This window comes from Ambystoma mexicanum, chromosome 4p, assembly GCF_040938575.1.
Source record: "Ambystoma mexicanum isolate Mex_15411 chromosome 4p, UKY_AmexF1_1, whole genome shotgun sequence".
Taxonomy (NCBI): Eukaryota; Metazoa; Chordata; class Amphibia; order Caudata; family Ambystomatidae; genus Ambystoma; species Ambystoma mexicanum.
This window is the reverse complement of record NC_090927.1, coordinates 87,190,551-87,213,766: the sequence shown is the minus strand read 5'-3', so window position 1 is coordinate 87,213,766 and position 23,216 is coordinate 87,190,551. Positions and strand designations below refer to the sequence as shown.

Genomic DNA, 23,216 nt, shown 5'->3' with positions numbered 1-23,216 from the left:
CAATCTAAGGCTGCAGCAAGTCTTTGCTTTTGTCTTGAGTCCGTTGGCAACTGGATGAGCTCAAAACTTAATGGCGACAAGACCAAGGCTCTAGTGGTCAGCTTTTCCTTTGCCTCTTCTCTTTGGACCCCATCTTTCTGTCCTTGTTCTCTGGGTTCTGTAGAGTAGCCCTTCAATGCACACACCAGGTAAAATACAACCCACTTGGGATAAAGGCCTAGCACACCTCTTGCAAGGAGAACAAGGTTTAGTCTCACAAAAATACAAGTACGTGCCAGCAATGAACTCTGCTGCCACAGAACGCTATGGCAAAAACAGCCTAGGTAGTGGGTTTTAAAGATACACAACGTCACAAGTAACGTACATCACATAGGTTACAAATCCGTATAGCTAGTTGGTGCCACCCTATACACATATAGCCTGCTCCATATTGGATGCCAGGCGGTTGGTCCCAGCATCTTCTTTCCATCTCCTTACATGTGGGGATCTTCTTCTTCTATCATCGGGTACAAAGACTCTAATTGGCAATTTAGTTTCACAGTTCATTATTTCATAGCCCCACGGTGCACCTGGTACCAAGGACATGAGTGAGGTGGATACTTTCAAGTTTGTGATAACTTCTCAGAACTACGTGAACCCCTGCTCCATCCCAGACACGCTGGCGCCACCAAAACTTTCACATCCGCAGCCTAAATTAGTTACCTTCTCCCCTGGCACCTCGCAGAACCAATCACATGTACCGAGGATGGGTGCAGCCCGTCACTGCTCTATGATGTTCCTGATCGATTGGCCAATTTACAGTTTTATGGCCGGGGTCTTGGGCTGTTTAGTGCACTCAATTACCTGGCGAGTCGGCTCGGGGGTCCCTAGACACTATAACTTAAAGATCTGGCCCAGCCAAGGCCTAAAGCCCTCACCCCCCTTCTAGTGGGATAGCTCTCCAAAGATCTTTTCCGACCCTCCCTTGGCCCTGCAGGGCATAGTCCTTCTGGGTTACATGCTCTAATGATAAGACACAATTGAGAACTGTGTGTCTTCAGTTAATTAACCTTCTGCAGGGCTGCCAGGTCTGCCATCAGAAGACGCTCACAGATCCTTCTAACCCTTGGGACGGGATTAGGAATACTGGCATAGCAATGGCAGTAGGCCTCAATTTCAAGATGACATCTAACTTCTAAAATGGAGACTCATTACACATGTGATATTAATACCAGGATTCACTATATTTGCACTACAGTTCAGCTTCTATGGGTGACCACCCTGCCCCCTCCATTCTCCAAACTCCCCTACAACATCTCCTTCTACAATCACCTTGTCCTAAATCGCTCGGGGGCCTGGGACTTCTGCCCTGCCCCCCCCAACATTCCCCTTTCGTAAATTCTATGAACTCCCTTGCCATCCTCTCAGCCCCCTCATACTTCCCTGCCCCTTTCTTGGTCACCCACCTGAAAACTTTCCCTCACCTGAGCAAACTGCTCTGGGGTGAAGGAACAAGTTACTTACCTGTAACTGTTGTTCTCCAGCATGGGTCTGGCATGGATTCACATGCTCATGAATATTCCCCGTCGTCAGGCTGGGAATCCTCGGTAAAGAAAAAAACAGTATCAGTTTCGTTTCTGATCTGTCTTTCGTAGTAGTAACCAATCACTGATCTCTGCGTCATACTGACCACAGCCAATGACTGCCCTCTACCTAAGCCCCGCCTCTGGCAGCCATCTTCAGATTTGGTAGCACGTGAAGTGGCAGTATGACCAAGTGAAGAGCCGCAGAGGGGTAGGCGGGAGGGTTCGCATGTGAATCCATGCCAGACCCATGCTGGAGAACAACAGTTACAGGTAAGTAACTTGTTCCTTCTCCAGCATGGGGTCTGGCATGGATTCACATGCTCATGAATAAAGAATACATAGCAGTACACACATGCACAACCACGGGAGGTGGCAAAGGCTCAACATTAAGCATTACATCCAACTCAACATTAAGCAAATCTTACCTCCTCACCAGGCTCACCTTAGGCGAACAGGTTGCGCAGCACTGCCTGGCCGACCCTGGACTCCTCCCTGGAATCCCGATCGACGCAGTAGAATTTCGTGAAGGTGTGGGTCGACCTCCACGTAGCAGCCCTGCAGATGTCCAGCAAGGGCACACCAGATAGGAACGCCGTGGTAGCTGCGATCGCTCTGGTGGAATGGGCTCTCGGACGGCCAGGCAGCGGTCGGTTTGCCAACCGATGACAGTACATGATACAGCCGGAGAGCCATCTGGAAATGGAAGCCTTCGAGAGAGCCTTCCCCTTATTGACAGGTCCAAAATTCACAAAGAGTTGTGACGTCTTCCGAAAACACTTCGTGCGGTCCACGTAGGACTTCAGCGCTCTAGCCACATACAGTGAGTGCAAAGTCCTTTCAGCCGACGACGAAGGCGACGGGAAGAAAACAGGCAACACCAAGGGTTCGTTGAGGTGGAAGTCCGACGGCACCTTGGGCATGAAGGAGGGGTGCGTCCTGAGCACTACCCTTGTGTCGTGAAAAGTCAAGTACGGGGCCTTGCAGGAAAGGGCCTGGATCTCTCCCACCCGTCGTGCGGAGGTGATGGCCACAAGAAACGCTGTTTTCCATGACAAGAACTTCAACGGAGCCGAGTGCAGAGGCTCGAACGGAGGTCCCATGAGCTTGGTCAGCACCACGTTGAGCTCCCACGCCGGGGCCGGAGTCTTCACCAGCGGGAACGATCTGAACAGTCCCTTCATGAACTCTTTCACCAGACGATGAGACCACAAAGACGTCCGCCCGTGGTTCTGGTGTATCGGGAGATCGGAGCAAGATGAATCTTGATGGACGCGTGCGCCAGTCCAGCTTTGGCCAGCGTCAGTAGGTACGGCAGTACTTGGGGGGCCGTAATCAGTAGAGGCACCAGACAGAGAACCTCTTCCATTTGTGTCCGTAGCATTTAAGAGTCGAGGACGCCCTGGCCTTTGCCGGTATGTCGTATCCTCCAAACTCTAACGCTGCAGGAGCCAGGCCTGCAAGTTCAGCGACTTCGGGTCGTGATGGAGGATGGCGCCTCCTTCCCTGGAGAGAAGATCCACGTCCACTGGCAGCTTGATTGACGGGGACGCTGACAAGTCCAGAAGGTCCGGGAACCATATCTGCCTCGGCCACGCAGGTGCGACGAGGATCATCCTGCACCGTGACCTCTTGAGCTGGCTGATGAGCCGGATCAGCAATGGCAATGGAGGGAACGCGTATAGAAACAGGCCCTCCCAGGGGAACGAGAAAGCATCGCCCATGCTCCTCGGCTGGGGAAACCTGCTGGCGAACCTCCGGCACTTGGAGTTCGTCGCCGTCGCGAACAGATCGATCTGGGGTGTGCCCCACCGTCAGAAGAGGCGGTCCACTAGATCCTGTCGTAGTTCCCACTCGTGGCACGAGCGCAGCTCCCTGCTGAGTGAGTTGGCGATGGTGTTTCTTATCCCTGCCAGATGAAACGGCACCAGAAACATCCCTTGGGCGAAGGCCCAATGCCACAGATCCTGCGCCTCCCTGGACAGGGCTGGGGACCTGGTTCCGCCCTGTTTCCTGATGTAGATCATGGTGGTGGTGTTGTCGGTGAAGATCCTCACCACCTTGCCCTTGAGGGACGGAAGGAAGGACCTAAGGGCCCAAAACACTGCACGGAGCTCCAGGACGTTGATATGGAGGGACTTCTCCGTCGGGAGACAAAGGCCTCTCGCGTGCAGATTTTCGGTGTGCGCTCCCCACCCTTCCAGGGAGGCATCCTTGGTCACTGTCTCCTGGTGGCCAGGGGTCTGGAAGTCCATGCCCGCCGTTAGATGCGCGCGGGTGCCCCACCACCGGATCGCTCGTCGGAAACTCTCGTCGAGTGTGATCCTCTCCTCGAAGCTGCCCGTCGTCTGGATCCAGCAAGCGTCCAGGAACTCCTGCAACGGGCGCATCCGGAGCCTGCACAGGGGGATGAGGTAAATGCAAGAAGACATCATTCCGAGGAGGGACTTGATGGACCTCACTCTGGCCGCGTCCGCAACCAGCATCCGCTGCACCTTGCCCAGAATGGCCCTCGTCCTTTCCTCCAACGGGGAGGCCAGAAGCGACACTGTGTCGAGCTTCGCTCCCAGAAACAGTGCGTCTTGCACGGGCACCAGGTGGGACTTGGCGTAGTTTACGGAGAATCCCAGGTCCGTGAGAAGTTGGACGGTCCTTGCCGTGTGCTCCACGGCGAGCTCCCTCGTCTTGGCTCGGATGAGCCAGTCGTCCAGGTAGGGGTAGACGTGGATCCCCTTGCGGCACAGCTGCGCCGCCACCGGTGCGAGGCACTTGGTGAACACCCTGGGTGTCGACCTTAGTCCGAAGGGAAGGGCTCTGAACTGATAGTGACGCCCTTGGACCACGAACCTGAGAAACTTTTGGTGTCCCTTTAGGATGGGAATATTGAAGTAGGCATCCTCCAAATCCAACGACGACAGGAAATCGCCCTCCTCCAGCTGACCCAGGACGTGTTGGAGGGTGACCATCCGGAACTTCTGTGCCTTGATGAATTTGTTCAGTCGTCGTAGGTCCAGGATGGGACGCCATCCTCCCGTCTTCTTCTTCACGAGGAAGTATCTTGAGTAAACTCCGGAGCCCCGAAGCCTCTTTGGGTCGAGCTTGATGGCGCCCTTCCTGAGCATCGCCTTTACCTCCAAGAGAAGTTGAGGGACGTGAAGTTCTTTCCTGGCCACAGGGGGGACGCGCGGGCACCTTCTTTGAAACTCGAGCGCGTGACCCTGGGCTAGGGCGTCCAGCACCCAACGGTCAGTGGAGATAGACTCCCACACGCTGACGAAGCTCGCCAGCCGGCCTCCCACCGGGGTGCTTCGGAGGGGGCCTGACCCCACGGCCGGTTCAGTCCTGCTTCGACGAGGCTTTGCCGCCTTGACCTCCTTGGCGACGACGGCGGGGTCTGCCTGACTTGCCTCGTCCCCTGTAAGCTTCCTGCGACGACGAACGGGCCGCTTCACGGTAGGTGGAAAATCCGCCGCTGGAACCTTTGGAGGCACCCTTGCCTCTGCCGCTCCGAAAGGGCGGCCGCTGTTGCTGGAGAACCCCAAAAGCCCGGGCCGTCTCCGTGTCTGCTTTGATGGCTTGAAGGGAATCGTCCACTGTTTTGTTTTCCCAAACAGGTTGTTTCCATCGAACGGCTTGTCCAAGACTCTGGTCTGCACGTCTTGACGGAAGTCAGTAGCCTTGAGCCATCCACGCCACCTAAGGCACACGCCGTTGCCCAACTGGCGAAATCCAGTGTCGGCGATGTCCGTCGCAATCGTAATGGCGTGGTCCGACGCCACCTCACCTTCCTGCAAGATCTCTAGGGCATCCGCCCTCTTGTCGTCCGGTAGGAAGACCAGCAGGGGGGCCAGTTTGTACCACAGCTCCCTGTCGTAGCGGGCTACGATAGCCAAGGCATTCGCCGCCTTAATCGTCGTCGCTGCAGACGAGATGACCCTGCGTCCCATCGTATCCAATTTCTTTCCCTCGCCGTCCGGCGGGGAAGTCGACGTGGAGGCCGCACCCCCCCCGCTTGCTTCCTGGCCGCCACGGAGACGACGGAGTCCGGGGTCGGCTGTGCCCGGAGGCACAAGGGGGCCGCGTCCGGGACCCGGTACTTCTTCTCGTACCGATCCCTTCTAGCCGGCGTTGTGGATGGGTTCTTGAGGAGGGCGAGGCCCTAATCCCAAATATCGTCCAGTAGAGGCACGGAGAGGACCGTCTTCCTCTTGGCCTCACGCCGTTGATAAAGGAAACCTTCCTTCTTCTTCTCCTCCGGGCAGAGCTGGAAGAGCTCGGATGCCCTGGCGATCATGGAGTGAAACGATCCAATCTCGTCGGGCGGGGAAGCCCGGGTGGGAGGTGACGACGGCAGATCCTCGTCGTAAACCTCGTCGTCCATACCCGTCGCGGCCGTGTCAGTCCCTGTATCATCCCCACGAGTCGTGGACGGGGGGGAGGAGGGCTGAACAGGGCGCGATGGCTGAAAAGGAGGTGGAGGGTGAATCCTTCTTCTCTTAGGGGGAGGGCTCCCAGAAGGGCCTGGCTCCCGGTCCCCCGTCGGGAGCGGTTCCTCCGCTGGTGGTAACGGCAGTCTCGTCCTTATCTCCGAGCATAAGGACTGTATAGCCAACAAAATGGATGCCGAGTTGTCTTGCGGCGCTGGTTGAGGGGAGCCCGACGGGCGGTCAAGGGCCCCGTCGGGACCCTCGACGATATCGTCGTCTCCTACGTCGGGCTCCCTCCAGACGGGCTGGTCTTCTTCCACGCCAACGCTGTGTCTTAAGACCTCGATCAGCTCTTCCTCAGAGGTTGAGGCCGAATCCACGACGATCTCCTGCACCCCCTTTTTCTTCTCCGTCGGAGGTTTCAAGGGGGTCCTGTCGATGGGCATAAAAGAGGACTCCCTCCGCTGTGGCAGGGAGACTCTGAGCCCCGAGGTCGCCACCACTGGTGTAGCCTCCACAGGCTGAGCCAGGGCCGCCGCGACTGTCTCCATAGAGGCCTTGGCCGGATGGATTAAGGCTTTCACCACCTTAGGTGTGCTCACCGCCTTCTCCTTGGGGGGGGAGGGCTCTGCCTCGCTCTCCCTCCGATGGGGCCTTCGAGCTCGACCGGGGCCTCTCCAGAGCTTCGCCGGGTGCTCGGCCTTCCTCTTACCCGAACCAGAGCGTTGGCTCGTGGTTGATGGTGCCGGGGAGGATGCGCCCTGCCTGGCGCCCGTAGAGCCCGACCGTTCGGCGCTCCCGGTGCCAGCGGACTCGCGGTGCTTGGCCTTGTGTTGGACCCCCGTCGCCGGGGCGTCCTCAAAGGTCTTAGAAGACCGCTCGGATTTCTTCCTCTTCTTCTCGCCTGACGGGCTCTTCCTTTCCAGCCAGTTGGCGAGACGTTGATGGCGGTCCTTCATGGTCCGCTCCGACATATTGCCGCAAAACGCACAATCCTTCCCCACGTGCGTCTTGTCCTCAACTAGGCAGTAAAGACAAAAGGAGTGTTCGTCCGCCTTAAAGATATTCTGAAGCTGGCATCCAGGGCAGACCCTGTACAGCTTTCCGGGCGTCGAGCTTCCCTTCTCCTGGGCCATGTCCGAGATGGGCCTGAGAAACTTCTGGAGTCCTCCAAAAGCGTAGCTCGACGAAATCTTCACCCTTGAGGGGCGTAGACGAATCCGACACGGGTCCCCGTTGATCGGATGAAGAATCAGTGGAGCTTGAGGCTCTTTTTGACCGAAGAAATCGAAGTTTTTGAGAAAAAACGTGAAAAAATAGCACTAACGCTCGAGAGCAATAGCACAAGGATCCCAACACTTGAACGTGCGGTAAAAATCTGAAGATGGCTGCCAGAGGCGGGGCTTAGGTAGAGGGCAGTGATTGGCTGTGGTCAGTATGACGCAGAGATCAGTGATTGGTTACTACTACGAAAGACAGATCAGAAACAAAACTGATACTGGTTTTTTCTTTACCGAGGATTCCCAGCCTGACGACCGGGAATATTCATGAGCATGTGAATCCATGCCAGACCCCATGCTGGAGAAAGTAAGATACATACAGCCTGGTTTCTGGCTCCTCTTATCGTGAGCACATTTCTTCCATTCTACCTGGACTGCACTGGCTCCCAGTGATCAGCAGAAAGAAATTCAAAGCATTGTGCATTGTCTACCATGCCCTTTATGGCAGAAAAACTGAATACCTCCAGTACAAATTCCGTCCGTATGTCTCGTTGATATTTGTTCACTCTGCCAGTGCACTTTCTATCCAGGTTATTCAGGGTTGTCGCTCCACAGCTGGTGGTTGCATGTTTTCCGTATCGGCTGCCTGACTCTTGAACAAGTTGCCACGCTCTTGACAACCACCTTATGTGTTGTCATCATTTAAAAACATTACTTTTTTCAAACTTGTACTTTCTGTGACTGTTCCCCTCGAGCACCATGAAGCCCTCAGGTGGTAGATGTGCTTTATAAGTAATTTTAACATAACATAATGACTGCAGCATGCCTTGTTGTATCCATATGGCAGGAACAGTGTAAACCACTGCGGTTCCGCATGCAGTACCACACCACACATAGCATATTCCTGAAATACTGACGGTGTGGAATAGTATTATTGCCCTTGCATTGGTAAATGCATTGCCCAGATAGACCACGCAGGAAGCGGCATGTGGGAATGGTATACAGGAACACCCCCAAAAGCATGTTGAGGCTCGAAGCCAAAAGATTACTTACTAAGTGAGCCAGTGTCAATGGCATTTTGGTGGCAGCAATTGCCAAACTTCTAACTTAGGGCAACTTTGCAAAGTCTACGCTGCTACCGCCATTTCTAAAAACAGTGCACTACTAAGTCTATTTACACGGTTGTCAACCATGGGTTTTAATGGACTGCAGTCCATAGTAATAGTCTAACAATTTGATCTTGTACAATGAGTTATAATGGACCCTCCACTTAAGTTGGTCTGAACTGGTGTAGGCCAATGGCAGCCATTCTCGACCAGATCTTGCATGAAATGCATGCAGCCAAAACTGATGCGGTGTGCTGGTCTTGGCTCCTCATGGATGATGCCTTAGGTTTCTATCATTTGAAAAAACTCCATGCCCTGGTTAGGTTTTATGATAATGGCAATTGGACTTTACTTGAATGTTGTTTGGTAATGCTGAGCTCTCTGAAGCCTGAAGTAATTTTCAAATGTTAGACTGTACCCAGCCGTGCCAGAGTGAGGTGCCGTGATGATTGCTTTCTCTTATCATGCTGTAGACCGCCCATTGTGCGCCATAATACAAAGGTTGCAGCAATACAACTTGGGCCGCATGAAATGCCAGTTGCGGAAGCGGCCCCAAGCTCGGGTCATACTGGTTGCCATTCATAGAGCCATAGCCAAGGCTGGCGAATACCGACAATGCCTGCCGTAGCTCCTTAAAGGACATCAGTACCTTCCCAGTAGAGGGTTCCTGCTTCCAAGGGGGCAGGGTGTCCGGAAGTCAACACATGAGGGAAATCATGCTTAGGAAAATCATGGACTTTAGGTGCGCAGATAGAAACTCACAAGGGGGTAGGTGGAGACCTGCACTTTAGTGAAACAGGGAGTACACAAAGCTGGAGAAAGGACCAGACTGGCAAGAGAAAGAGGCTCACATGGACTCATGCCGGCATATAGTCCAGCTTGGCCAACATCTACCCTACCATCTTTTGGCCAGCATCCCAGCTAATGGCTGCTCTTTCCTTGCTGCATTGATGTCTCGGGGGCACAGCTGTGAAAGGCATCTCCCTTGCACACTCACTCAAGGAGTGGAGTGAGCTGTTATACAATCCATGCAAATTTTTCGATCTCTCTGTTTTCGTGTGTTGCGCTAGTGGACATTCACTGGGGACGTCTGCATGATTGAATATTCATGGGTATGCACTTATAGTAGGGTTCACTATACCCTGGGGTTAGTTGATGAGCTACTTTAGGGTACTAATATCTGCCTGCACTACCATGACTCCCCCGTAGAAGCTTGAGCTTGACTTTAGCCCCGGGTGCCTTTGGAAAATGGGTGGTGGCCGCCTCCTATGGATGATGGATGGTTCTGCTTCTTAAAAAGATATAGGATATATTCCACCTGCTTCCAAGGACCGTATTAAAAGGTGTTTTATTACCCAGTTGTGACGAATCAACTTCTGGGGCACCAGTTGTCCATGGATGAATATCAGTTTCTGAACCATCAATCAGCCCCACACCTCTAGAACACTAGAAGGGATCCGAACAGATTGGAAACGCAAGCAAATTATAAACCCCCTTGCCCAATTTTTGATAACTTGGACAGAACGGCAGGCTTATCTCCACAAATTTGTGGATCGTTGGCTAGTTGCAACACAGCGAAAATACAATTATTACTCAATGATAAAAGGGACTGGCCAGTCAAGGATGTATGATATCTACTTCATTATTATCACAACAGACAGTTCTAGCACACTCCAAAATACAACCGACTGTATAATGGAATGCAGAGGACAGAAAGTTTCTCGAAGGAAAGGGATGCACTCTGGATGCTAACGGGAGGGTAGTCGGTATTGTTAATGACCACAACAGTTTGTTAAGGTTTCTTGGCTTTAGCACAAAGGGAGCAATGGGTCTTAAAATGTCTGTAGGGGCATTCTGGGAAGGACCAGGGGGACAGAACCACAATGCACCTTGTGCTGTAGATGTTCTTGGTGCTTGACAGGGTCGAGTCGGCTTCAAGGCTCTTTGCAGACTTCTGTGACAGAGTTCAACATGGGAGTCGTCGGCTGTGGATATCATGTGGCTAGACGGTTCGGCGAGCAAATCTTAACGAACATCTGCAGGCCGACCTACACGGCGCCTTGGGTTCAGGAATCTTTATCTCGGTGGTGATCGGCAATTCTGAAGCACTGGTCGAGATGTCTCGGATGTCTTTAAGGGACAGCAGCTTGAAAACTGTTAGCGTTGCCACTGGTTGCAGCTCAAGGAACTCGACTGGCTCAAAAATGTCCTTTAAGGCAAAAGTCAATAGAGGCTCGTAGAGGCACTTCTCACAGCTTCTTCAATGGGCTTGTGTCGTCATTTAAGGCAGGCTGCCCACAGCTGTGAAGTGTGTTGCAGGCAGCTGCCTTGTCCTTGGTTGTAGGTTCAGAAACCTTCTGACACTTCCTACCTAGGAAGCTTGCTGCAGAGCCTAGCAGGGCACACTGTGTTCTGCCAGGGTACTGGTTCTGAAGCGGCTGGATGGCCCTCTAGGTTCTGGATCTCCCTCTGTTCCCTAGGAGATGTTCAGGGGAATGATCTTTCTTCCCTTTTTTGGAAATACTGGCCTTCTTTCACTGGCAGAAGATGTAAGGCAGACTCTACCTTCAGCCAGGTTCCAAGGTTTTGTTTTTCTTTGTTACTTTTGATGAAGTCATCAGCTGATCTGCTAGAAGCACAGTCCTCTTTTGAAGCCAAGTGGGCGACTGTGATTGGTGTAGGCTAAGCCTACCTTTATGAACCAATCCTGGGGTCCCTACCAACAATCTCCTGTATGCATAATGTCATAACCGAGGTGCTTTGCGACAGGAAAGGTAAAGGGCTAAAGGGATGAAAACTTGTGATACTAAGTCCCACTCATCTTCCTGTCTGTTGTTAATCAAAGAGTCTCTCTGATTGATGGATCTCTCTCGGCTTCCTGATTAAAGCGGCAGGTCTCTCTTGAAGCTGTGGCTCCTGCAAACCACATTATTGTACCTTATAAATGGGTACCCCTACCGGGATAGCCTACTGTAAACACACAGCCCCAGACATGATAGCTCACTGTTATCGATACTGAGGGCAGGAGCTTTCTTCAGGTTGACAAAGTTACATATGAAAGGTTATTGTTTCCTGTCTCCTTTGTTAAACTCTGTGGCCAGGCCTCATGTTGGCCTGTTTGAAGTAATCTCTAATTGGTTTGCTAAACGCTGCCACCAGATGCCTAACGAAAGAGCAGGGTGAATCCATGGAGCCTTTGTTAGTTAATCAGGCTGGCCATGGCAGGGGAAAGCTTTGTCCTGCCCCTTCCTGGAGATGACATAGTGTACTCCTGGCTGTCACATTCCAACTACATATGACATATGTAGGTTGTGTCCACCCAGAGTACACAGGTTTATGCGTTTGTCGTGGTGTAAGCATAGAAAACTGTGTGTGGATTAGCCCAACACATTTTCCTGAGGTTGATCTACCATCATTCTATTTAATTAAATATTTCAAAAATCCCAGGCGAACGCGCACCCACTATGTGGATGGTCGAATTCCTCACACCAGAACTTCATTGTACTCATGCTTGAGTAATGTAGGTCTTCCTCAATTTCTGTTCATGCTGTGGGACCTGTTTCTATGTACATAACAGCAGCTAACCATGTGCCTGTTTTCACTGGGTCACATGTCATGCCACAGGGCCTCTAAGCATCAATATGTATGTGATGCTTGGATCCCTGAGACAGTGCATTTATTCACCCAGCCCCTTTTACCCCTCTTAGGGTAACACCAAGCTCTGGTGAGTCCTGTGTGAGGAGTCAGAGATGCGAGACAGACACAAAAGTAGAGTCTTCCCACAAGATGCCATTCTATTCTTTTTTTTTAATTTATTTTATTGAGCATTTGTTAGGCACCTATACAACATAATTGTGTTTCAAGGCGCCACACGGCTAATTGATGAGGGAACAGGGAAGTAGATAACAGTAGCAAAAACAGAAAATATGCAATTGAGGTCCTATTAGACCTTGTGGCATTCGGACATGCAAGTGTAGTGAAGAGAAGTGCAGAAGATAGGTACTGGGGTGTGGTGGGGAGAGGCAGCAGGATAGGGCAGGTTCTGGTGGGAGCCCAGAGGAGGGGGGAGTCCCAGGGGGAGCCAGGGAGGAGGCCACTGGCGAAGTGCTAGGGCAGAGGAATCCCTCTGCTTTGCTTGTTAAAGATATGCCTACTATCTGATTGACACATCTGTTTGTTTATCTACTTGGCGCTGCTTGGGGATTGCTCCATGCCTGAACTGGCTTTTGTAATGTGATCCTGGCCCACCTTAGCACGCCCTTTGGCACACCTTCGACCTACGTAGGTAATGGCTCTCAGCCCCCCTTTGCGGCCTATTAACCCATATCATGCATTAACCTTCGCCTTTCTATAGTTGCAGGTGACATTAATTGTCGTTACTATGTTTTAATACCCTGTGAAGCCATATTAGAAATCTATTGTCAAAACTCCACCTAGCCTATATGCTAGCTCTTACTCGTTGGTTACTGATGCACTGCTTCATACTGCTTATTGCTTAATTGACAAAGTGGTCAAATTGCCAGTTTTGTCTGCATAGTTACATCTGCCTGCTTAAACATGCGCCATTATGCATTAGACTAACACGCATCACTATTAGGATTTTATCTAGACTGCATCCTTTGTGACTTTAATTACCCCCACATCTGCTGACTGTCCTACTACTGTCCCGAGCTGGGCCCCCTCTATAACAACCATGTATACCGTCACCTTCTTTCTTGTAAGATTTCTGTTAGCTCTTTCTGATGGTAGCACCTATCCTCTATCCGCAAACTTCTTTCCTCTAGATAATTCTCTCTCATCCCTCTAGTCGTGGGCTCTATCTCAAACCCTACAGCCTACCATGACTTCCTCTACTACTCTACACCATTGGGTAAAGACAAACACATTTCTGCCACCCCTCAAGCTGATGCCTCCTCCTACAACTATCAGACTAACTAAATTCCTGCCCCAGTTAAATCTTGAAACTAAGTATTGAAATACAGGTATCTCCCCTTCTGTTGGAGCTCACTGTAATTTAACTCCCAATCAATGGATTCAGCACTTTGTTATCAGACCTCAACCGAACTTACCATGTTCCACTTCAGTAAGAAATTACAGGCTTGATTCTAGATTTATTAAAACCTACCCACTGTCTACTAGCCCTCTCCACAAACCCAATCAAAAAATTCCTTACCAGAAGAGTGACAAAGTAAAGATTAACAAAGCGAAAAGAAATGTTGGTCAGAGGAACGCACTTCCCGACTCTAACCTCTCTAGCAACAGATCCCCGCAAATAAAAGGTGCTCTGATCAATGCGAGATCCATGGTTGCCCACGCTGTAGACATAGCTGAACTGATAATTTCTAAAAAAAATCTAGACTTCCTAGCAATAACAGAGGCATGGCTCCATGCAGCTGCTGGTCCTTCCCTCTTACCTGTCATCCCCATTAGACAGAGAATCTTCTTGAGTTGGCGGCATTGCCTTCATTGCCAAGTCTAGCCTGGGACTCAGAGTATCCACACATCCCCCTGTCATGTCATGTGAACTGCTGACAGTGAAACATCCTCTCACTAACTCTCGCACCTTGACTACGCACCTGATATATAGACCTCCCGGCCCTATTGGCTCATTTCAGGAAGACATTACTACCACACTCTCTGTTAATATCAAACCCAACTCGCAAATTCTAATTCTAGGAGATTTCAATCTTGGTCTCAACGACCCGAATGATCAGCATGCCCTGGCACTAACTCCCTTACGGTACGGAATTAGGCTTCACGCAAAGGGTCAACCAGCCTACTCATGCAAAGGTAGAACCCTAGACAGCAATGACATCCACTGAACCTTACGCTTGGATAAACCATCATTTACTGACCGTCACTATCCAAATTAGCCTACCTATCAGGACCAACCTTCGAGCCCCTCACCAGGAGTAAACGTAACATCACAGTGGACAAGCTAAGGCCCCATCTATTCCCCATCTTAAACACCCTGCCTGTTGCTTCAGACCTAGCAATGCTAGTAGATTTATACAACTCTACTATAACCCTAGCTATGGATAATAGTGCACCTCTCAAAATGTGCAAAGGCAAACCTAGAGCCCACCTGGACTCATGGTTTACCACTAAACTCAAAGCCCTTCCGGCAGAAAAAAGGAAAGTGGAAGCCCTGTGGAGAAATCACCCAACAGTGACTAACAAAGATAACTTACTGAAAATTACAGTTGAATACAAACTGGAAATCTTACAAACTAAATGGAAGACCTACAATGATAGGATCAACAAAGCCAGCTCTAGCACTAGAGAACTCGTTGTCATCCTGAGATAAATGGAATCCACTATCCCCCCTATGGACACCTGCTATAAGGATAAAACATGGTGTACCAACATTCAAAACGCTCTGTCCAACAAACTTTCTCTCCTCCAAAATAAAATTGCAACAAAAAAACGTAAACTTCCAAATCCAGGTACCTTTCAGAGAACCCAATCTAACGCCCTTAAACCTCCTCAGCGATTTAAAGTTTTTACCCAAGAAGTGGTAGACATCATAGCCTCGCTTAAACCATCCAGATGCCAGGGAGACACCTGCTCGGCCTCTATAATCAAAGAAGCTGCCAGAGACCTGGCCCCCTTCATCACTACTCTAATTAACTCTTTATTGCAAACCCGCACTGTCCCTACTAATCCTAAGGATGCCTGGGTCCTACTGCTCTTAAAGAAACCCTCTCTGGACCCAAGTATCCCGACTAACTATAGACATATTACAACAGTCTCTTTTCTATTAAAGATAATTGACAAAGCAGCCTACCTCCAGATACAATCGTACCTGGAGATCAACAATCTACTAGGGCTCCGGCACTCTGGCTTCGGACCTCAACATGTCACAGAAATGGCATTGATTGACCTGAAGAACCAAAGTGACGAACTTAAGGACAATAGGAAACTTGCCCTCCTACTCCTATTAGACCTGTCAGCCGCATTTTATTTGGTGGATCATAAAGTGCTCTGCAAGCATCTGTCTACAGCTGCCTACTTCTCCCCGGAAGCTACTGCCTGGATTCAATCCTTCTTGAATAATAGGACCATGAGAGTGTTCTCACCCTCGGCCTCAGCAGACCCCACACCAACAACTTGTGGAGTGCCACAAGGATCTTGTGTATCTGCCACTATGTACAATATCGTCACAAAGCCACTGTTTGATGACCTAGACCATCTGGGTGTCACCTACACTAATTATGCAGATGACACCCAGACCCTCATACCACTGACTGGTGATTATGATCGGACCTGGCCCTAATTAACAAAATCTATCTTATCATCCAGGCCTGGATGGCCTCACATGGCCTATGTCTGAATGATGAAAGGACTGAGCTTGTGCTCCTATGAGCACCTGCCAGTCTCAACAAACTCAGTAATTACTATCTATCATTTAACATCAACAGTATTGACATTAAAGTGGCGAAGGAGGTAAAAACCTTGGATTTCTACTTAGACAAAGCAGGTTAACGCCACGGCCTCAGCGACAGCATACACTTGTACGCTGATCCATGCCTGTAAATCTTTCTTATTTACAGACCGTTTCATTACCCTTGCGAGAGCATTAATTCTCTCGAAACGTGACTATTGCAATGTACTCTACTTAGGTGCAAGCAAGTATATTATCAACAAACTACAAATACTACAGAATAATGCACTTAGAACTGCACTAAGTATTCCTAGAAGACAACACATTTCGGAGGCCAGACGGAAGCGTTATTGGCTCTCAGTTAAGTATAGGATTCAGTTAAAAACTGTCTCCCTCACTCATATATGCCTAACCAATTCTGCCCCCAAATGCTTTATGGAGAAAATTGTCAGAAATACGTTGTCACGCCCCACAGGGACCCAGAACTCCTTTGCCTTAATGTCCCCAGATTTAAGCAGGGGGCTGCAGCTTTCCTGTTAAGTTTGCCCAGCTTTGGAACTCCCTACCTACTACCGTAAGAGATGACCAGTCCTTTAGTTTTAGGAAAAGTACCAAAAGGTGACTCCTTGCAAAGGATTCATGAATATCTCCAGTATGCCTCGCTTAGGACTTATCTGATGAATGTACTGCCTGTATCTACGTAAATTGGCCGTTGTATTAACCTTATGTATAATAATGTTTATCTCTTTGTGTAAATAGTGTAACCTTGACCTGTAATTATTCTACTATGTACCTGTTCCTATATGTAACTTGTAAACTGAAATTTACCTGTAAAGTGCCTAGATACCTTCGGGTCTGGAGCGCTATATAAATAAACAAACAAACAGTGGGACATTCTTGAATCCTCATGTTACGGTGATTGCTGATGCAAGTAAGACATCATCAAACAATGGCACATTCTGGCATTCTCATTTTTGGTGATTGTTGATCATACAATAATGATATCAAACAAATGTACTTTCTGGAATCCTCATTGCTGGTGATGCAGACATATCATCATGAAAGAAGGAGCATCCCCAACCGTCATAGTTGGTGATTGTTAATGATGCAACAATGGGTAAAGAGAACAGGTTTGTTTCATTTTCACTAGAAATGCCCCTGTTCTGGCTGTCATTTTATTATGGAGGGATTACATTTCTATGTTTAACTTCAGTTTTAAAATATTTTGTTCCTAAGATGTATTTAGGGGGGTTGAGACAACCTTAAGGGTGCTTGGGATGGCTTATTCCAATGGCACACGCCAGCATTTATTCATGGGAATACTTTTGGGGGAACACTGGAACTATTGGAATATACAAAACACTTATAAACTTGATTCATTGATAAGATTGTGCAGTGTCAGGTTAAATGTATCGTTTGAAAAGAGGGCTTCTGTTGTTGCCAAATTTGCACCACCTGGAGTTGGAGTGCTCATGTTTTTCCTTGTTTTGTTGCAGATCACACTGGTTTCTGTCCAGTGTCTCGATTCCATATCGGGATTGTTTGTACTCCGAAAATTACCCAAGTTAACTGCACCAGTGACTTGGACTGCCCCCCCGATCAGAAGTGCTGCCCCGAACTCTGCAAATCGGCCTGTGTGAAATCTTTGCAAGGTACAGTACCCGCGTAGGGGGTGACTTTCGAACACTGTAATCAAATGATAAATGTTAAGAGGTATTTAAACATGATTGTAACATGAACCGATTGTATTATATTTACATGAATTGCTCTTATCATAATAATGCTGTATGTTACTTGTTGCTGTATCTTATTGTGTTGCTTTTATGACGTTTGTTGAAATAAAGCTAAGACTGAATGAATGGACTTATGAATCATTTGAGCAGATGCTCATTGTCTCCACGGGATCCAGTTCAGCCTACATGCTTGTAGATCTCTGATGAAATACTGTGGGTAATCCACCGGATAACTTTAAATGCCTCTTGGAACTGGCTGCTGGTTTATACTGGGTTCAAGTTGCATTATTTTAACCATTTTCTATTCATCCACTTTATGTAATCGGAGTAATCTACATGCTGAAACTGGATCCAATAGAAACAAATTGTACTTGGCCAATGTGTTCTCACAAGACAAAATAGACATGTTTTAGGACCGAAATAACACTGCTCTGCCTCCTCCTTTCAGCAGATGCCTCCAGGCTACGGTTGAAGCACTTCCATAGACAGAAGCAAAACAACAAAACCTAATCTAGACGCAAAAACCCATTGATGTCAACAACAGTTGGTTTTGAACAAAATCGCAGAGACATGTTTTTTTAAAGTGCAACAGTGCCAAAGGGCGATTTATTTGGTGGCTTAAAAGTGTTGACAAATAATATTAATTTCATGAAACATGTACAAGAGGAAAAGAAAACTTAAGAAACATTTCCTGCTGCCACACGTTCTGTCCCATTTAAAAGGACTTCATCAGGAAAGATCAGTCAATAGTACATAGACTTATGTACTTTTTGATAACTATTTCATCTTCCTGCAAAGTGTGGACGTGTCATGTGAATCGAAACCTAAATTAATAGAGTAGGTCTCTAGGAGACTCACCATTTTAACGTGGTTTGAGCAAATACTGCTCAATGAAAAAAAAGAGCAATTATGATACTACAGAATATAACTCCAATGTTTACACTATAAAGGGAGTGGAAACAGTTAATACTCTACACCAAAACAAACTCAAACAAGTGCATGAAAATCTCAAAATTATTACTATACACCATAACTAGTGTGCCACATTTGTAGGCATTTGCCCAAAAAGATGGTGAGGGAGAGCAATGCAGCAAATTCATTATAACCAGATTTCAGCCTAAATGGGCATAAACCACTATGCAAAACAATTTACTATATATACTACATATATATACTATATATCAATTATGTCAAAGCGAACATTGATATCACATTCATTTGGCATCGCATCATGCTAATTAATGAAGGAAATCAGAAAAAAAAATCGGATATATCACAAACCTAACTTAAATAGACAAATACATTTACATATATGAACCGTTTCTTACGTATGACAAGCAGAGCTTAATTGAGGAAGACAAATAGATCTTCATCCGTATTATGTCCATTCCATTATTTTGTTCCAAGTTCAAGAATGAATTTACATTCTAGTTGCCATAATTTTAGTTCTCTGTTGTATTGCTATTTGTGTTATGTTATGTCCTTGTGATTTATACAGTGCACCACTGCCATTTACATAGTTCCAGTCGCTCTGGTGGACCTGAAAAGGAAGGAGGGCTGGCAGGGCTTAGTTAGTGGGATAGAGAGGAAAAGCGCTAAAGAGCTTTGATGTGCTATTGGTGGCTTCCGTTCAGAAAACCGGAACATGTCTTCTGGGTTTGTTTTAAGTTGGTAAGAGTTTGGTGGTGTTTGTTGTAGTAGTGTGTGTAGGATGATTTGTGTGTAATTGGTTTAGTTTTCTGTAGTGTATTGTATTGTATTTATTTGGGTATTGCAGAGTGTGTGCAGTTGTTGTTTTAGGTTTCTGCTGTCATAGAGTTGTGTGTGTTTTGTTTGGTGTTTGAGGGTGAGTATGCAGGATATGGGAAATCATTTTGTAGGGTTAGTTAGTGGTGTTACTAGTCTGTGCCCTTCTGTGCATTGGCTATGTTGGTCTGGCCAGGTTCATATTCTTCTGTGGTGGTTTGTGTCAAAGTGCTTTATTTAATTGGGGCATTCAGGTGTTGTTTGTTGTGGGTGTTTGTCTTGTGCATTGTTGGCTGTTCCACTTTGATGGTGTTTCCTGATTAGCTTGGTGTGTTGAAGATTCAAGTTTTAGGAATGTCCTGATGCTCTGGTGGTCTTCTGTTGTTCGTATTTCCTTTGGGAGGGAGTTCCAATGTTTTACTAAGATGCAGGAGAATGCTAACTCACCACATTTCTGCTTTGAGTATTGTTTTGGTTTGATGTGAAGTTTATTGCTGGACCTTAGTGTTCAGTTTGTAGATGCAGATGTGTCCTTGCATGAATTCCGTTCCTTGGCCTTGGATTGCTCTGTGAAGTATTTTCTGACTCATGATGTGTTTTGTCAGGAGTCTGAGGAGTAGTCTTGCTGCTGCGTTCTGTATTTGCTGTAGTTGTCTGTAACAACAAAAACGTTCATCAGTGATGCATTGCTGTTGTGTTTTTTTCTGAAAAATCTAATGTTAGGGGATAACTTGTTTCGTTGCTTTTAATTGCTCAATAGTGTTGAAGAATATGCAATTTCTACAGACCACTAGTAGACTGATGGGGATGGCGCTGACACGCAGAGGTGAGGTAGGAAAGGTTTATTTAACTTAAAACGGAGAGCAGCAGGCACCCAGCCCAAGCTCTCTTCTTAACTGACTCCTGTTCCAGAACCATCATGGTTCTGGAATACACAAAATAGAACACAACACATCTTCCCCCTTCCCCACCAATTAATCCCCCTAAACAAACACATAACCTGAGTAGCAAAGCACAAAATAACAGCTCTGAAGGAGCACAATTAAGTGCAAAGGAAATCTTTAAACTTGACAGGAAATCTCCTCACTCTACCACAACCACGTACATCATCCCTCACCCTCCTACTTCCACCACCACCGTGGCCACTTACAACAGCATCCTCCAATGCTGTATCCCATACTACTTCCACCATCACCGAGACCACTTACAACAGCATCCTCATATGCTGTATCCCGTACTACTTCCACCATCACCGTGACCAATTACAACAGCATCCTCCCGTGCTGTATCCCCCTCAACACCACTCACACATTCCTGACCTTGTTCCTTCCTTAACACCAACCTACCTTTTGACCACACTTATCCACCATCCACAATCACCACAATATCCTTCACTGCTGCAATCCTTTTTGGACCCAGAAATGTACTTTCCAAACATTTGAGACCATATCTGGGATTCTTTATAAACACCCAATCACCAACCACCCAATCTCGTTCTTTTACCTTGAAAGACTCATCAAATGTCCTTTTGTATTTACACTGTGCTTCCTCCACCAATCTCAGCACTGCCTTGTGCTCCATATTCACACTGCATGCCAAACCCACCCAACCTGGGCATAATTTGATACCAGGTTGCCTCCCCTTTAACAACATAAAAGAAGACACTCCCAGAACTGAATGCGGTGTAACACAATAACTCCAGACCATCTCCCTCAAAACAGCACTCTATGGTAGCCCTGACGGCAAAGCCAGTTGAATTCCCCCTTTCAGGAACTTGTTTGCTCGTTCTACCAGACCATTGGCCCTGGGTTGATACAACACCGTGCATGTGTGCCTAATGCCAAACCGTAACAAAAATGTCCTCATAGTGTCAGAGCAAAACTGCACACCATTATCCGTCACATTTTCAGTGGAAAACCCTTCCCGGAAGAATATTTCCTCAAAAATTGTCACTAACTCTGATGTTGTGGCCTCTCTTAAACCTTTCAACTCCACCCATTTAGAATGATAGTCCACCAAAATTATCATAAATCTGATGCCATCGCCCAAACCCTGGATAGGACCATCAAATCCACAGCCACATTTTGCCACGGCTCTTCAGGAACTCACACAGGACAGAGTGGTGTCTCCCTCACCACCTTACCTTTGTCACTTGCTACACAAATCTCACATTCCCTGACCCTTATCCACCTTACTAGTAACTTTGCTTCATGTAACGCTCACCTGGCTCCCACGGAGGCGCGGGCGTGGCTGGGACTGCTGTGACCTCTTCTGCAAAGATGCGTAAGACCCGGAAGATGGACTGGACTGGATTCCCCAACCTGGGTTTTCTGACTTGGAGGAATATCCCACTGTGTCCACCTTAGGGACCAAAATGACGAGCTGTTCATCCTGCTTCTGATGCAGGAGCGCGTTGTGATTCCAGTTACTTCACTGGATTGAAGAGTTTAAACTAGTTTGTCCATTCCCGTCGTACCGCAAATGTTTATGGCAAGTTTGGGTGCAACCGTTGAGGCTGTTTTGGATCTATGAGGACCATAGGCATGATGAAATGCGAGGTCAAAGAGTCTGTCTTCACACTCGGCAAGCGGACCTCTACGCTTGTCGGGCTTGGTTGTTTCCCGAATCAGGTTCTGGAAGATTACTGTCTGTGGCTCCAACCACCTTCTTAGGTGGTTTTACCGGGCAATCCCGCAGGAAGTGTCCAGAAGCTCCACAGTAAAGACATAATTGTTTTTGGCTTCTTCTTTCTCGTTCTTTCTGAGTTAGTGGTCCTTTAACTCCCCCAATTGCTATGGCTCTGAAGCGTCGGTACCCTTGGGGCTTGTGTGGGTTTTGATCAGAACTCGGGTTTCAAATCTGGACCGATCCGCTTTTCTATTCTGGAGTCTATGATCAAGTTGGACCACTAAGTCAATGTATTCTGCGCAGAGTTGAGGCGGGTTCACTATTTGAGCAAGAACATCTTTTAGTTCTCCACGCAGACCTCGGTGGAATAATGTAATTCTTTTATTCTCAGGCCACCCAGTCTCTACGACCAATCTGTTAAATGTGGCTATATAAGATAGGAGATCTTGGTTTCCTTGCCGCAAGGACAGAAGTTCGTTATCCAAGGCTTCACCCTGAGCGTGTCGAGCGAATAATCTTTCCATGCTTGCCTGGAAGCCTTGAAAGTCCTGAAGGATTGGGTCGTCTTGATTTACCAACGGAATCGACCAATCGGCAGCACTGCCGCTGAGATAAGATAGCACAAAAGCCACCTTGGTTTGGTCATTAGGGAAGGCCCCAGGTCTGCATATGAAATGTAAACGACATTGATTCATGAAAACGGCATATTTCTTGGGATCCCCAGTAAAACGCTCAGGGGCGGCCAGAGGCATATTTCCTGGCAGGTTAATTTGCACCGGGTTGGTTGAAACCATCGGAGTGGAATTCATCCCGGAGCCGGGTAAAGGCGTTTGTCCTGCCTGACTCTGCAAAAGCTGTTTAGCCAAATCATCAGTTCGTTCTTTGGATAAGATTAGTTCCCTTCTAAGGGCGTTAGTTTCCTGGCAGGCGCATTGCACTTCTGCCCGTAATTCCCCCAATAATTGGGCCAGTTGGTCTGTCTCGGAAGTCTCCATGGTGCCTGGGTGGGAAATTATGGGTAGGCTTCGCGTTCTGTAACGCTCACCTGGCTCCCACGGAGGCGCAGGCGTGGCTGGGACTGCTGTGACCTCTTCTGCAGAGATGCGTAAGACCCGGAAGATGGACTGGACTGGATTCCCCAACCGGCATTTCTGACTCAGAGGAATATCCCACTGTGTGTGAAAAGGAAGGGTTAATAGTCTGCGGGTGATGTTCCGACCTCCCACTTCCCTTCTCTCCCTCCGTGAAACCCTTTTGGGATTCCCTGCGAAGACTCACCTTAGGGACCAAAATGACGAGCTCTCCATCCGGCTTCTGATGCAGGGGCGCATTGTGATTCCAGTTACTTCACTGGATTGATGAATTTAAACTAGTTTGTCCATTCCCGTCGTACCGCAAATGTTTATGGCA

At 48.1% G+C, this 23,216-nt stretch overlaps 1 protein-coding gene across 1 annotated transcript in view; it reads left to right on the top strand.

Annotated features, from left to right (window-relative positions):
• LOC138452543 (platelet endothelial aggregation receptor 1-like) overlaps positions 1 to 23,216 on the top strand; it is a 402,175-nt gene that overhangs the window by 306,301 nt on the left and 72,658 nt on the right. Inside the window, exon 11 of the mRNA XM_069604987.1 lies at positions 17,196 to 17,351. Within this exon, the coding sequence (XP_069461088.1) occupies positions 17,196 to 17,351 (156 nt within the window). The remainder of the gene's footprint in view (positions 1 to 17,195; positions 17,352 to 23,216) is intronic.